This window comes from Vipera ursinii (genome assembly GCF_947247035.1).
Source record: "Vipera ursinii genome assembly, chromosome: 2".
Lineage (NCBI taxonomy): Eukaryota > Metazoa > Chordata > Lepidosauria > Squamata > Viperidae > Vipera > Vipera ursinii.
The window spans coordinates 233,033,930-233,049,880 of NC_139513.1; the positions used below are offsets into that span (position 1 = coordinate 233,033,930).

General features: G+C 39.4%; 1 protein-coding gene across 1 annotated transcript in view; it reads left to right on the top strand.

Moving 5' to 3' along the window:
* The first annotated feature begins 524 nt into the window (after window positions 1-524).
* Window positions 525-15,951, top strand: part of AOPEP (aminopeptidase O (putative)) — a 203,648-nt gene continuing 188,221 nt past the window's right edge. The window contains exons 1-2 of the mRNA XM_083351985.1: window positions 525-537; window positions 13,272-14,114. Coding sequence (XP_083208111.1) covers window positions 13,321-14,114 — 794 coding nt within the window. The 5' untranslated portion in view covers window positions 525-537; window positions 13,272-13,320. The remainder of the gene's footprint in view (window positions 538-13,271; window positions 14,115-15,951) is intronic.

Sequence of the window (15,951 nt, forward strand, 5' to 3'; positions counted from 1 at the left end):
TCTATCTCCAACGTTTGAAAAGCTAGGTCTCCCTTATATCTCCTGATCTGTCTCTCTCTTGTATGGGCATTGAACTGTTTAGGCTACAGAAGGATTGATAGCTAAAAACTGAATCTGCTATTAGTAAAACAAATACGACACTGACATACCACATCTGAAAATTCCTACACTGTTAAAGGCACAAAGTGCTGTATATTGATTTTTTAAAAAAATTATGATCCACAAAATTTATGCGGTTGTGTTTCTCCTGAACGTATGATTCCTATCTTTAGGGTTTAATAGCCAGCTGCGAGTAGAATTCCCCGAACAAAAAGCAGTTTCTAACCCAGCACAAAAATTCGGGTCTTTGCTTTCGGTTGTTGAAATGGAAAAAATTACAACCGCGCTGGCAAAACAAGCAAGGCAAAGCCGTCCCATTGAGTTACAGCCGGGAGGGCGGGGCTTAATCCTTGACGTCATCAGGCGGAGCCTTCGCCGCCGAAACCCGTAGGCGAGCGGGGTGAAAAACACAACCAAGAGTCGCTGGTGGTGCGCCAGGTAAAGAGCGGCACGCGCTGAGGATTGTTGTAGCGCGGGGTGCGGGGTCTTCTTGTGACAGGGCGGCCTCCGGCCGGTTCCATCACTCAAAAGGGGGGGGGAGCGGCGGGAAGAGTGGGTAAATATTGCTGGACACAGCCCCCTGTTTCAATCTGACCATAATTTCCTTTCCCCATTTCGTTATGGAGGACCCCCTGTCAGCTCCTTTGCCCCGTCTTCTTGAGTTGACCTACCCAGACAGGAGCCCCCATTTGTCTCCCCCTCTCCCAGCTCAAATCCTATGAGCTTGTCAATTTAGGGGACGGGCTGGGTTGAACGTGCGCATAACCTTCTGAGCCGGGTAGAGCCCAGGTGCCGCCCGTGGAAAGAGAGCGACCAGTCGTCTTTGTTCGTTCCCGACCCGGTTCTGTCACGCCAAGAGTTGCCCCTTAAAACTGCCTTTTCCTCGTCTGCCTGAATTCGCGGTGGGGATTTTGATTGAACCAGCCAGAGATGGGCCGGGAAGGAAGGATGGAGCAGCAGCAGCAGCAGCTCCTGGCAGATACTTTCTGGCAGCCGTCTCCTTCCGTGATTCTCTGGGCAATGCATTGGACGGACAGGGACTAACGGGCTCTTCAGAGAGTGAAGAAGTGAAGAACTAGTGATATGCCCTTCACCTGCCCCCCTCCTCTCTCTCTCTCACACACACACACTATTGGTTGTGTTCTCTCCACTCATGGACCCACAAAGCAGCCCGTTCCCTATTCAGCTCATGTGTTATGTAAATCCTAGCATGTGTTGTTCCTTTAGGTGTCGTTGGGGAAAATTGGGTTACTTGAATCAGCAGTGGTTGTTCATTATGGGTGGTGAGCTCAACTTTCTAGTGATGTGTAGAAGAAAGTGCGAGTAAAGTGTTCTGGGGCTTACTCTTTAGGGGAGCATTTGCCATCTTTGGGTAAAATCCCTGAGTAGAAAGGAGTCGCACTAAATCCCCTCCATTGCCGCTCTTGCAAAAAGCACAGGAATAAGGGGATGAAATTGCATTGCCAAGGAAGAAAGCAAAAAGAAGGAAGTAGAAACAGATGTTTCTTTTCTTGCTCATATATTTCACGGCTTACATGGGAAGTGAAAAGGACTCTGGAAGAGTCTGAAGACTTCTTTTTTTTTAGACAAGTTTTATTGTTTTTTTAATATTTACGTATACAAGTATTTGTGAAACAATATGGTGTTTGGGTAGTTAAAATAAGAAATAACCAGTTGTAAATAGTTCAGGTTACATCAACAGAGATGCCCTCTCTACTTCCCTTAGTTATTACATAGTTAAAATAGGCAAGTTAGTACATTTCTAAGAGTAACCTAGTCAATCAACAAAACTTAAAATATATTTTCAGTAATACATATCAATATCCTGTTTTTAAATTTTATCTAATTGCAATAGGATATTCTAGAGTGGCCTATAGTATATAAGAAAAAGCTTAATTTTTGGGTAACCCACAATTCCCTATTTCAATAAAGAATAATTCTTTTGTCTACAAAACTTATATTGTTCATTACAAAGCATTCTTATGTTTTACCATTAAAGTCTAATTTTCATCTTAAGAAATCACCAATTATTAGAAATATGTTTTTTGCCTTAACCATTCCACAATTATTAAAATATTATCTTTTATATATAAAACTCTAGATTCTATACTATGGTTCAAAAGTAACCACTGAATATTCTATAAGTCATCTTGACCATACATCAATTATTAAAGTACTATCTTTTGATATGTCATTCCAAGTTCTAAAATATAGTTTGGAGTTATATTCTAAAAGCTTACATTTGTTTTCCTTTACTTATCTAAAAGCTAAATGTAAAATCAGTTATATTTTTAGGGATTCCCCTTAATCCATAAAAGAGATATTTTTATAGTCTATCTTTAGGAATCCCAAAAGAGAAACAAGTTCAGTTTTTTTTAAAATCTAACTCTTGCCTTCCTTTTGTGCCAATCATGCTTTCCTCTTGGCATCTTTAAAATCTCAAATGTATCTTCCTTTCTTCCTATACCCCTTATTTGAATCCAGGAGCGTATCCAAATGTCAGTTTTGCAAGGAAGATGTCCCCTTTGTAACCATTATATTTTTGCTTTGATAATTCAGTTTTGATGGTTGATATAATATAGTTGTCATTAAATCAGTCAAATCTTTTTCTCCCAATTCTATATGGGTTAGGTAGAAAGTAGTAGCTGGTATTATGATTGTCCTTTGATTAATTGAATTCTCAATATATTGTATTTGAAGGCCTTTAGTGTCTTCACTCTTGGTGTTTTCTTCAGGTGCTACTGCTTTTTGGGTTGTAGGTTTTGTAGTTGCCATTAAAGTTTAGACTTTAAGGTCTTCTGTAGGTTGCTTTTGTTGTTCTTTGAAATCTCCTATTTTAGTGTTAGTTTCCACTTCTATTTGATTTTGGGTTATTTTTTCCTCATTTAAAGTCAAAATTTGATTTGGTGGCTTTAGGTTGTCAGATTTTTCTTGCAATTTGGCTTTAATTTGCTCTGTCATTGCCAAAATCGTGTCCAGTATCAGTTTATAATCGTGGTGGGATGTATTCAGCCATTTTGTTGTTGTTTGCACTTATAATTCATCCTGCCATTTTGGTCCTTTATCATGCCCATTTTTGCATGAAACGTTCCCTTCATCTCCAATTTTCTTGAAGAGATCTCTGGTCCTCCCTATTCTATTGTTTTCTTCTATTTCTTTGCACTGTTCATTTAAGAAGGCATTCTTATCTCTTCTAGCTATTCTCTGGAATTCTGAATTCAATTGGGCGTATCTTTCTTTTTCTTCCTTGCCTTTTGTTTCCCTCCTTTCCTCAGCTATTTGCAAAGCTTCCTCAGACAGCCATTTTGCTTTCTTGCATTTCTTTTTCTTTGGGATGGTTTTAGTTGCTACCTCTTGTACTATGTTGCGAACCTCTGTCCATAGTTCCTCAGGCAGATCTAATTCCTTAAATCTATTTGTCACCTCTACTGTATATTCGACAGGGATATGATTTAATTCATACCTGAGTGGCCTAGTGCTTTTCCCTAATTTCTTCAGTTTAAGCCTAAACTTTGCAATGAAAAGCTCATGGTCTGAGCCACAGTCAGCTCCTGGTCTTTTTTTTATTGACTGTATAGAGCTTTTCCCTCTTTGGCTGCAGAGCACATAGTCAATCTGATTTCTGTGTTGACCGTCTGGTGATGTCCATGTGTAGAGCCCTCTCTTGGGTTGTTGGAAAAGAGTGTTTGCTATGACCATCATATTCTCTTGAGAAAATTCTATCAGTCTGTGCCCTGCTTCATTTTGTACTCCAAGGCCAAACTTGCCTGTTATTCCAGTTATCTTTTGGCTTCCTACTTTAGCATTCCAATCCCCCTTGATGATAAGGACATCATTTTTTGGTGTTAGTTCTATAAGGTGCTGTAGGGCTTCATAGAACTGGTCAATTTCATCCTCTTCAGCACCAGTGGTTGGGGCATAGACTTGGACTACTGTGATATTGAATGGTTTGCCTTGGATTCAAACTGAGATAATTCTGTCATTTGGGGGATTGTATCCCAGTATTGCTTTTCCTACTCTTTTATTGACTATGAAGGCTACTCCATTTCTTCTGAGGGATTCTTGCCTGCAGTAATATATCTGATGGTCATCTGAATTAAATTCACCCATTCCTGTCCATTTTAGTTTGCTGATTCCTAAGATGTCAATGTTCAGTCTTGTCATCTCTTGTTTGACCACGTCCAGGTTGCCTTGATTCATGGAACTTACATTCCAGGTTCCTATGGAGAAAAAATCTTTACAGAATCAGACTTTCCTTTAACCACCAGATACATCCACAGCTGAGCGTCCTTTTGGCTTTGGCCCAGTCGCTTCATTCTTTCTGGCACTACTAGTACTAGCCCTCTGCTCTTCCCCAGTAGCATATTGGACACCTTCCGACCTGAGGGGCTCATCTTCCAGCATCATATTATTTTGCCTTTTGGTACTGTCCATAGGGTTTTTGTGGCAAAGATACTGGAGTGGGTTGCCATTTCCTTCTCCAGTGGATCACGTTTTGTCAGAACTCTCTGCTATGACCTGTCCGTCTTGGGTGGTCCTGCACGGCATAGCTCATAGCTTCATTGAATTACACAAGGCCCTTTGCCATGATAAGGCAGTAATCCATGAAGGGGCATTGCAGAATAGCTTGCTTTAAAACCTCTTTTACCCACAAACTTTTGATTTAAATATTAATATAGTTCGGCTTCCAATATCTATAAAACTAACATCAGGGAATGGTGGATAATGTCAGTAGCAAATATAGAATAAATACCTAATTCAGCTTGCCATTCCAGGAAGTAGTCTGACCCTGTCTTTTTTTTAAAAAAAACCAACAACAATATATCTCTATGCAGTTCGAAAACATGCAATTGCAAACAGATAAATAGGTACCACTTCAGCGGGAAGGTAACAGCGCTCTGTGAGTCATACTGGCGACATGATCACAGAAATGTCTTCGGACAGCACTGAATCAATGGCCTTGAAATGGAGATGAATACCGCCCCCTATAGTGAGCAATGACTTGTGGAGTAAAATCCATAGGGACACCTTTATATGTGTATATATATATGGATATGTCTATGTATCTACATACACACAGAGAGTATATCCATGGTTTTTAGGTGTAGTATATTAATGGTTGATCACATTTATAGACTTTCAGCAGTTTGTAATATGCAGTGAAAGCATAAATAAAAACTCCCCAAACCAATAAAACAGAAAATCATGATATTAACAAAGCCAAATCTTAACCTACCTAAGATGGAATCAAGGGCTGGATGCCTTCTAGAATGTTTTGAGCAGCTTTTAAAAGGCAATCAAGATGGAAGCTCTCTTGATACCCAGCTGGGAGGCTGTTCCATAGGACCACTGCAGCCACAAAAACTAGTGCCACTATGCCTCAACCTCCCTCACTTCCATAAAATGGGCATCACTTGCTGTTTCTCCCATGTAGATGAAACACATTGGGTTGATTCCAATGGGAGAATATCCTGTAGCTGACCAGGTACCATCCCATGTTTTTCTACACCAAAGTAGTGCCAATTTCAAAATAAATGACATGGTTCATATAGTGCAACAGGTAAGTAATGCTTAATAATTTAAAATTGTTGAACATTTGTTTTATTTGTTACAACTTGCTTGAATTCTAATGGACTTTGGATTTGGTACAACAAAATCAAATTCAAAAGACTGAAACAAAATTTCAGTGATAGTTAAAGTAATGTTATTAAAAGTCATTAATACACACCATTGGGACCCTTAAAACTTGACTAGTCCTGAATGACTGTTGAAACAAAGCTGCTTTAGCTTCCTTATGCAAAAGGGTTCCTTACCTAGGTTTACCCAAAGTGCTAAATCATAAACTGCAGCTTACAAAATAAAAAAAAAATCATTTTACATTCTAAGCCAAAATGTACCCTTTGTGCATCAATGTTCTACACTGCTATTCTCTGGGAAGTGCAACAGAATAGATTAGGGTTTACCATAGCTATGCAAAGGGAATAAGAGGTAATGAGTTAGCTGGTCACATGTCCTGTATTATCTATTAACTTATATTTTCATATTGATTGTGTTCTCATAAGCACTGAAATACAGACAAGCTATATCCATTTTAACCTAGCCACGTATGAATCTAGCCCTTGTATAGTTCAAGGGGTTGTACAAACTCAGAAAATGAGTTAAATGAGCAGACACTGGTAAATGTATGAATCCAGCCATTGTTTGAGTGATAATGCAATTATTTTGTGTTTGACTTAGCATATTGTCTGAATGCAGCCAATGTGGTTTGTAAATAAGAGTTTATAATTCTAACAAATCATGTAACTCTTATAGCAGTTTATTCCATACAGTACAGCTAAGCAAAGCGTGTTGTCTGAACTTAATTTTATAGTACCAAACTTAACAGCTAAAGAAAAGAAAGGTCAAATGGTATTTGGCTTTCAGTAGAATGGACCTGATTCCTAATTCTGTCTAATTATTCTGTACTGCAGCTTGATGGAATATCATGTCTTTTGGACATTCTTTATCCATGTAACTAGGCCAGTCTTGGCCTTCTATCTTCAACTCCTCCAGTTCAATCTTTTGTCCTCGATTCCTATTTCCAATCTCTTGTCCCTTAGCACGTGTCAACTATATGGAATATTTCAGCCAGGGTTCATTTCTTTATTTGCCTACACATCACAGAAAGAATCTTGCCAGATTAAATCTTTACTACCAGTGCTTTTTTTGTTAAAAAAAAAAAAAAGGTGCCGGAACTCACACACTTCATACAATCTGCCTTGCCTACCCTACAATGTTCCATCCAAAAAAAGTGCCGGAACTCTGTTCTGGGCGTTCTGTGACAAAAAAAGCCCTGCTTAGTACCCTCAGTCTAACAAATATACCCAAGGAGTGGCTATTTTTTAAAAAAATTCTCTGTCTCATCATTTCTGGGCTGCCTCTTACCTCCCTCTCCTCATTTCTAGAACGTGCTTCCTCCTTTCTAGGAAAGTGCAGCCTCAGTATAGCCATTCACACCAGCTCTGCCTGTCTGGGCATAATCTCTTCCAGCCTTGGAGCCAGGTTTGTTTATTATTAGACTTCTGTGTGGCCCATCTTGCCCAAATGAGTTTCCAGATCCTCGGAGCCCTTGTTCCCGATCTGCTACTGTTTAATTCCAGATCCCTCTGCAATCAATTCCTCCTGAACCATGGATAACAGAACAGATCTGACTTGTATCTAGGAAACCTTGATTTTGGAAGTTGAAGGCTACACATGTTAACATGGCCAAAACTTGAGAAACACCTGGGCAGAATTCTCACTGGCATCAATTGTGCCCCTTGTAGCTGGGCACTCCTATTGTTGGAAAGCCTCCAGAGAAATGACAGAAAGCTGGGTCAGGATGGTGGTGAATGATGTAGAACTTTCTCATTTACTACTTTTCTCTGTCTTTGGAGCAGCTTTCCACCTGAGGCTCAATTAGCTCCAACCCTGTTAGGATTTAGAAAGGTTATTAAAACCTTGTTATTCCAGTAGGTCTTGGGGGCTGATAAGGTATGAAGCTTTTCTCTTCTTGTGTTTAACTATATTTTGGTACTCTCTGGTTTACAGGGAAGACATTGGAAGTGTTTATTGTTCATTATTGCTTTAATCCTAGTTATGGAAGATGAGTTTATAGGCCAGACAGAGGCAGAGGCATAAAGTACTGGAACAGTAAGTTACAACCATTTGTTTAGTGATTGTTTGGGGTTACAATGATGCTGCAAAATGTGACTTATGACTGGTTTTCATATTTATGACCGTTGCAGCATCTCCAAGGTCAGGTGATCAAAATTTGGGTTCATGGCAAATGATGTGTACTCATGACAGTCGCACTGCCCTGGGATCATGTGATCACCATTTGTAACTTTCCTAGCCAGCTTCCTGCAAGCAAAGCCAATGGGGAAACCAGATTCACTTACTGATTGCATGATTCAGTTAACAGCTGCAGTGATTCACTTAACAACAGTGGCCAAAAAGGTCATTTACACATACAAACATACACATACATATTCTTGATTTAAAATACAGTTATCTAGAAATATATGATAGTATATGATTGATTTATATGCTGAATCTTTCATTCCTCATAAAACCATTATTCATTCAATACGTTTCAATACGGTTAATGTCTGTTATTGACAATACATATTCTGTAAAATTGGCAGCTGTAAGCACTAAGTAAGGAGTAGAATTTCTCTGATTTATTTCTTGCTCTTTAACAAGGTTGCACTGTGTTAAAATTAACCGCAAGTAGATTCTGATTTCGTCAGATGAATAATATACAGTAATGCAATTCCAAGTGGATACAGTATGGTTTTGCAGTATTCATTCTTTCACAGCAGTCAATATTGTTAGAAAAACTAACTTAATTTCATTAAAATTATCCAGACACATAGATCATAACTTTGGGAAACAGACACTGAAGTTCTTCAAGTCTGAGGATTCTTGTAATAAATATTTCTGTGTGTTTATGTATGTATGTTTCAAAATACTTTTAGGTCACACCCACATGACTTTAATTTAAAGGATTGGCTACCACGTTTTAAAAAGCTCAGCTCTTGAATGAGCACAGATGCTTTTGGTCTATTTTAGCCCACTCTGGTTTCCAAGGCCATTGTGGGCACTGTGGTCTGCATGTTTGGCTTCTTTTTTTGAACATGGGGGGGGGGAATCAATGGCCGCTGGCATTTCTTATACATTTTCCAGGCTTGTTAAAAGTCTAAACTGATTGGATGGAAAGTTTACATGTCATATCTTTATATGATCACTAAATACTACCATAGATGCATTTCTGTGGTTTTGGATTAGTGTGTGAATTCAGCCATTGCTGTCTATAAATAGCGGTATATGGCTTGTATTAACTGTGTATCCAGCCTTTTATCCTTTACTCAGAGAACTGTGGCTAAGAAAACAAAAACAAACCCTGGAATGTGTGTACTAATAGTAGTGTTTATTGATCACAAGGTTTATTTCTGATTTAAAGGAGCGGTGCTTTGTAGGAAAGGGGTCTTTAGGCAACTAACCAGTGGTGGGGTTCAGCCAGTTCGCACCAGTTCGGCAAAACCGATAGCTAATTTTTTGTTGCCCAGCCCCAGAATGGACTTCCGTAAGCGGCATCCACACAGAGAACTGGTTGTTCGTATATTTGGATCCCACCACTGCAACTAACTTAGAGAGTTAGATTCTTGCCCTTCCTGAAGTATTGCAAAACAATGATTGACAGAAATATATTTTTTGTCTGATGTGCTAACAGGTAGGTGCAAATTCTTTAGAAGAAGTCTTTTTATTCAATAGGAATGTGTATGAAGTACAGTATCTTTTTCAAATTATGAAAACAAACTTGTGCTGCTACTGTGGAAGCTGCCCTCAACGGTTTGCTTTCAAAGCCACTGTATTTTGCACTGTTCTGAAGCACCTCTTTCTGAAGGATTTCCATAGTTTTTGGTAACTAAAATACTCTCTGCTGGAGAGATCTGCGGTAGAGTCCTTTTTGTTTCTGAGCCTGTTGATGGGTTGTTGTTTTTTCTCCTACAAGTAAGTGCTGCTCTGTGAGCAATGTGAAATCTCTCATGTACATAATTGCAGCATAGGAATGTGAAGTGTCACGTGCTTCTTAAATACACATTGAACAATACGTTTAAAAAGGGCTGAAAGAAATGAAAGAGGAGAAATGAAGCAAGAATCTTCTTTTCACAAATGAACTTCAGTTGCTCAACTGGTCTGTACTTCACTCCCACATGTTTGATTTATAAAACAGAACACATGCAATTTAGTAAGGATTTAAAAATAAAGTCACCAACCACTACAAGAAAAATCATATGGTCTGTTTTTTGTTCAATTTAACCACAGGTAAGCTTGAACGTGTAAGGAATGTGGTGGCTCAGTGGGTTAGGGCGCTGAGCTTGTCGATCAGATGGTCGGCAGTTTGGCGGGTCGAATCCCGAGTGCCGCGTAACAGAGTGAGCGCCTGTTGCTCGTCCCAGCTTCTGCCAACCTAGCAGTTCGAAAGCACGTAAAAAATGCAAGTAGAAAAATAGGGACCGCTACGGTGGGAAGGTAACAGCGTTCCGTGCACCTTTGGCGTCTAGTCATGCTGGCCACATGACCACGGAGACGTCCTCGGACAAGCGCTGGCTCTTCGGCTTTGAAATGGAGATGAGCACCGGCCCCTAGAGTCGGAAACGACTAGCACGCATGTGCGGGGGAACCTTTACCTTTACTTTAAGCTTGAACATAATGTGTAAGTAATGTGTAAAGCTGTCCCAAAGGTACTTTTTCCAAACGGCAACTGGATCAGTTCTGAAGAAGCTTCTTGGATGAGAAATGAAACATTTTCAAAGGAAAAAAAACCCCAAGAAAGTCCAGTTGCCTTTTGGGACAATCATGATCTGGATGATTGAGATATAGACATATAGTACCACTGGTTTCTAAAAGTACATTTTTACCTGATTGAATACTAAACAAGTTCTGGTATCAACTCTATAACAGAAAATTATATATATTGTTTGGATTTTTAAAATGGAAAATGAAAACTGAATTCCAGATCTTTGTTTTGAAAAGCAAAACATAGGAATATTCAAAACCTAAGTCATACCAAGACAGTGTTTCTTAACTTGGTGTTCTTCAGAGGTGTTGGACTTAAATAGTTATAACTCCAGAAAACACAACAAAAACTAATTAAGGATTATGGGGAATTCAGTTCCAGGATATTTAGAGAATATAAATTATCATACAGTATTACTTTTGCTAGGCTCTGCCATCCCTCCCCTTCTCATCTTTTGAATAAGAGGACAAAAACAGAAATCAGTAAAGGTAATCTTTAACTTACCACCATTCATTAGCAACTGTTCAAAATTACAATGGCACTGAAAAAAGTACAGCTGGTCCCCCCTCTATGCCTGTTGCAGCATCCTTACTCTTACATGATCAAAATTTGGATGCTTAGCAACCAGATTGTATTTATGAGGGTTGCAGCATCCCAGGGTCGTATGATTGCCATTTGCAGCCTTCCCAACCAGCTTCTGACAAGCAAAGTCAATGGGGAAAGTAGGATTCATTTAGCAACCACATGACTCACTTAACAACTGCTGTGATTTGCTTAACCATGTCAAAATGAATTGTAAAATTGTGACTCACTCAGCAACTATCTTGCTTAGCAGTGTAAATTCTGGTCCCAGTTGTGGTGATAAAGTTGAGGACTACCTGCACTGATTAACAAATAATGGATGACAGTCACTCAGTAATTAATTGTGGAATAAATTTAATCAACAGTTGCTCTCCCTTAGGTAGGTAAATATTAACATTGAATGACAAGTCCTTTCTTTTTTCTTGAGAAATATTTCTAACCTAGATGCAAATGAGATTGTCACTATTAGAAGGAATTATATATTGGGACAGTTAGCTGTAAATTTCAGAAGTCTTCAAGTACAATCTCAAAAGAATGTTTAGAATTTCCTAGTCTTCCAAGACTCTTTTTCTTGTCATTTAACAATGGTGAAACAATATGGGAACATAACACTACATTACAGTAATCACATAAGATATGTAATGTATAGTCAGTGATTGTTTTGGTATAGGAAATAGTAGAGGCCATTTAGCTTTCAGTCATGCGTGCTACTTACATTGAAAGAAAAAAAGTAAGAAGGCAATGACAAACCACTCTTGAAAATGTCAAGAAACTGCATAGATTTGTCTATGTAGTTCCCAGGAGTCACACATACATATTACATATAAGATTACCTATTACACATATACACATATAGTCACATATTACATATAAGATAACCTCTTGAAAATTATAAAATTAGACAAGCAATCATATCAACTGAATTGCTGCAATAAATTCATGTTGATTCTTCTATATTGCAGAAGATTTTTTTAATTGATAACATACAGAAATACAGTACTGATTCATTGATTTTGTTTTCTGGTGGTTATGTAAATGACATTAGTTAATTTTTCTGCACTTACCTTGTTATCAATAACAAACAAATTTAACATTGACGGGTCTTTTCATACCGGTGTTTCCCTGAAATAAGACCCACCCAGAAAATAAGCCATAGCCTGATTTTTGGCATGCGCCTAATATAAGCCCTAACCCCAAAATAAGCCCTAGTTAAGAGCCTGCCCACTCCATCCCACTGTCTGGTTGCTCGCTGCCTTGATAGGGCAGGAAAGCACATGTCGCACTGGTGCCACCATCACAAGGTGAGGCGAGGCAGTTGGGGGTGTGTGTATTTGTCACTGGAGGGGTTTTCTTCAGTCCCGGCTGCCCCTGCTTCACTCTGCAGATTACCTGCCTGGCGGCAGCAGCCACTTCCTTCTCTACCAACTGCCCCTGGCTTGCACCGTGACCAGACAGCGCAAGCCTCCCTTGCCACCTCCCTCCCTTTGCCAGACATCTGCCGAAGCCGCCTGCCCGCTTCCTCCCACCATCTGCTTTCCTGCAGCCGCAACGCCTTACAGGCCTTCCCAGGTTAGATGGTCGGGAGGTGAGGGCAGGTGCCCAAACACTTTTTGCCCAGACAGAGAAATTATGGAGACTGGAAGCTTCATCTGCTTGCAAATGGGGATCTTGGAAACGGAGCAATTTGCTCCGTTCCCAAGCACCCATAGGCGCCCAATCACTTTTTGCCCAGATGGAGAACTGACGGAGAATGGAAGCTTCGTCTGCTTGCAAAAGGAAAGAGTGTGGCAGGTGGAAGGAGGCGGCAGGGGAGGTTTGTACCGCCTGGTCTTTTGGCTTTCCCCTGCCTGTCCGTGCTGCTCTCCTCCTCGCCTGAAGGTGCATTCCATTGGCACTGCCCTCGCCTCCCGAGCATCTGCCCTGTAAGCCATTGTGGCCGCGGGCACGCAAACGGTGGGAGGAAGCGTGCAGGCGGCCACAAAGTCAGGCAATCTCATGAAAATAAGCCCTAATGGGTCTTTTGCCCCCCCAAAAAAAATATAAGACCTGGTCTTATTTTTGGGGAAACACAGTATTAAAAAGATTTATTTATCATTAAAAATAGATTCCAGTGTACATTGCTCCTTCTTTTGTACCCCTAATTTAAATCAAAACTTAACTTTTTTTTGTCAGTGGGATACATATGTTGGGCCGTATGTATTACTGTACATAACAGGTTTTTATAAAAATGGAAAGGATGGCATACTGACTATTTTTTCTGCTGCAGAGCCTATATAGGAAACAGCAAGATTTCTTTGCATGGAAGACCTATACAAATGGAGGTAGATATGACCACGGATGATCTGCCATTGATGGCCAATACTAACCACGTGTTGGTAAAACATTATGTTTTAGACCTGGATGTGGACTTTAGAAACCATGTTATAGAAGGCACCATAGTTATTTTCCTTGAGCCTGTCAGAAGACAAGGAGAGAGTAAGCAGATGGAAGGAGCCGGTCCTTCTTGGTCTGATGAAGCTTGCCGCATTCCGACACCTGAAGCCTGCTCAGTCGTGCCAGACGCAAGTGCTTGCACAACTAAAAGTGGATGTAATGATTTTGCTGTCTGTGGTAAAGGTGAAAATGATACTTCTGATAAAAACGGTAGCCATGGCAACAGGGAACAGGCTTCTGGGATTTCTAGTTCAAAGAACTGCTGTGACATTGAGATTCATGGGAGTGAAGATTTTTTGCTGGTCCTAGACTGCTGTGATTTATGTGTGTTAAAGGTCGAGGAGGTGGATGTTGCTCTGGTTCCAGCCATTGAGAAATGTACAAGCGCTGCCAAGTTAGTGGATGCTTCTAAGGATCCTGGAAATCTTCGGAATCAAATTGTGCATGAACTTGTGACATTGCCCACAAATAATTGGAGAGAGCAGCTTCAGCATTACAAGCACTGCAGCCAGGCACCTGCTGGTGGTGAGCTTCGGTTTATTACAGACGCTTGGAGCTTGAAAATCAGGAAAGCAGGGATCAAACTACCAAAGGACTTCCCTCGTGCCATAAGAATATGGTACAAAACAAAGCCAGCAGGACAATCACTTAGCTGGACTACAGATCAAAGTGACAGGTAAGCAGCAGTCTTGAGTGCATTTGGTACCTTTTGGTGTTGCGTTCCAGATGGGACACAGTTGAATTATGAATGATGATCTCATTCATAATGAATTTAATTGCATGAGTAGCACAAACCGGTAAACTTCAGAGCTTGTGATAGCTTTTTGGGGATTTTGTCACTCTCTGAGTCTGAATCGAACTAATACATTTCATTAAACCAAAACAGTCAAAGTAATAATTTTGTGGTATAGCTTAGATAAAAGATGCAAGTATTTTCTAAAGCATTTTCACTTTGCTTTTTAAACAGTCAAATGTTTAAGCCTATTAGAACTTGCATTTAAAATGCTGTTGTAGTAAATGCAAAATGTATGGAATGTTTGAAGGGTCAGGATGTAATTGTATTGTTTAATGAGGTAGCAATTTTATATGGTTTTTTTTAATGAGACCTTGTTTTTCAATGCCAAATATAGTTTTGTAGCATATTAGCCCATCTCAATAGTAACCTTTGGTTGGGTTGTAGTTCCATCACCTCTGGGCTATGAGTCAACAAAGGCCAGTATATTTTATGTATTGTATACATACCATGCATTTTGCCTACAAGGCCTCATTACAGCCAACTTGCTTCTTTTAATTGCATCCAGGCTATTCATTTACCAGCTCTGGACTTGATTTCTATCCCTGTCGTGTAATACAGATTATAAAATTTTTTGTCAGGAACAAATTCATGTTACAGTCTTAATTGCTTAATACCTGTATTTTTGGATACGTTAATAATTTCCTTTTTGATAAATGCAACTTATACGAGGTTATAGGGGATACCTGACCATATGCTCATAAAGGGTCAAAGCCATGCTCAGGAAAAATGCCTAGATGATTCTCCCTCTCTGTTCACATTTATTCTCTACGTTTGTCCTGTAAGAATGCATACAATAAGTCTATATAAGTCTTCTATTTGCTTCATGGGCAGGTAACAATTCCAAGATGAGATGAGTAAGTTCAGAGGGAGAAAATGGTATTAAGAGAGGAACATTTAACCACCGTAGGTGTCTATAGGAGGAAAGGGAGGAGGAAAGGGATGAAGCATGCCTTGTAATATCATGACGCAAACACTATGCCTTGTGTACATGTGTCACATGTTAGTATGCATGTAAGGGTGGGCTTTACATCATGAAATCATGTTCATGTGGCTAGCTGGGATGCCTTTTCCCCAGTTCTAATATAAATTTCTCTTCAGTGATGTTTATTCTTTTGAGAACAAATCAAAACATGATTATAAATAACCTTTATAAATAAGTTTCTTATATATAAATAAGCTTCTCATTTGGCCTTAGGTATATATAATAATTGTATTGAATTATAGCCAGCATATTTTAATTGTTGCTTATGTTTCTGGGGGAAAAGATTTTTTTTATTCTTCCAATTAACATTTAGCCCCCACCATCATATTTAGTTCAAGTTAGGGTTACCTTGGACTTCCAAATGCTTATAATTCTCTGCTTTGACATGCTAATTTGTTCTAGATTGCTATTATGCTTAGATTGGCCAGTGTATTTTCAAAATGGCTAGAGGAAAATTCCTATGCTTATACTAGTTAATTGCGTTAAGCAAGTACAAAGTGCTGCCCTGTATGTTGGCCTTTTAATTTTTTCATCAACATCTAATCCTGAAATGTAATTTTATTGTGGAAGGTAAACTTGGAATACATTTTATACACTTTATGTGTGTGCTGATACAATCTTTCCATTGACTTCTTTTTGGCTTCTTCCATGTCAGTGGAGATATAAAAGCTCAACCTTTATCACAAATGCTAAGCAGCCCAAGTTACTATGGAAGATGAAAGTGTAAGTGACACT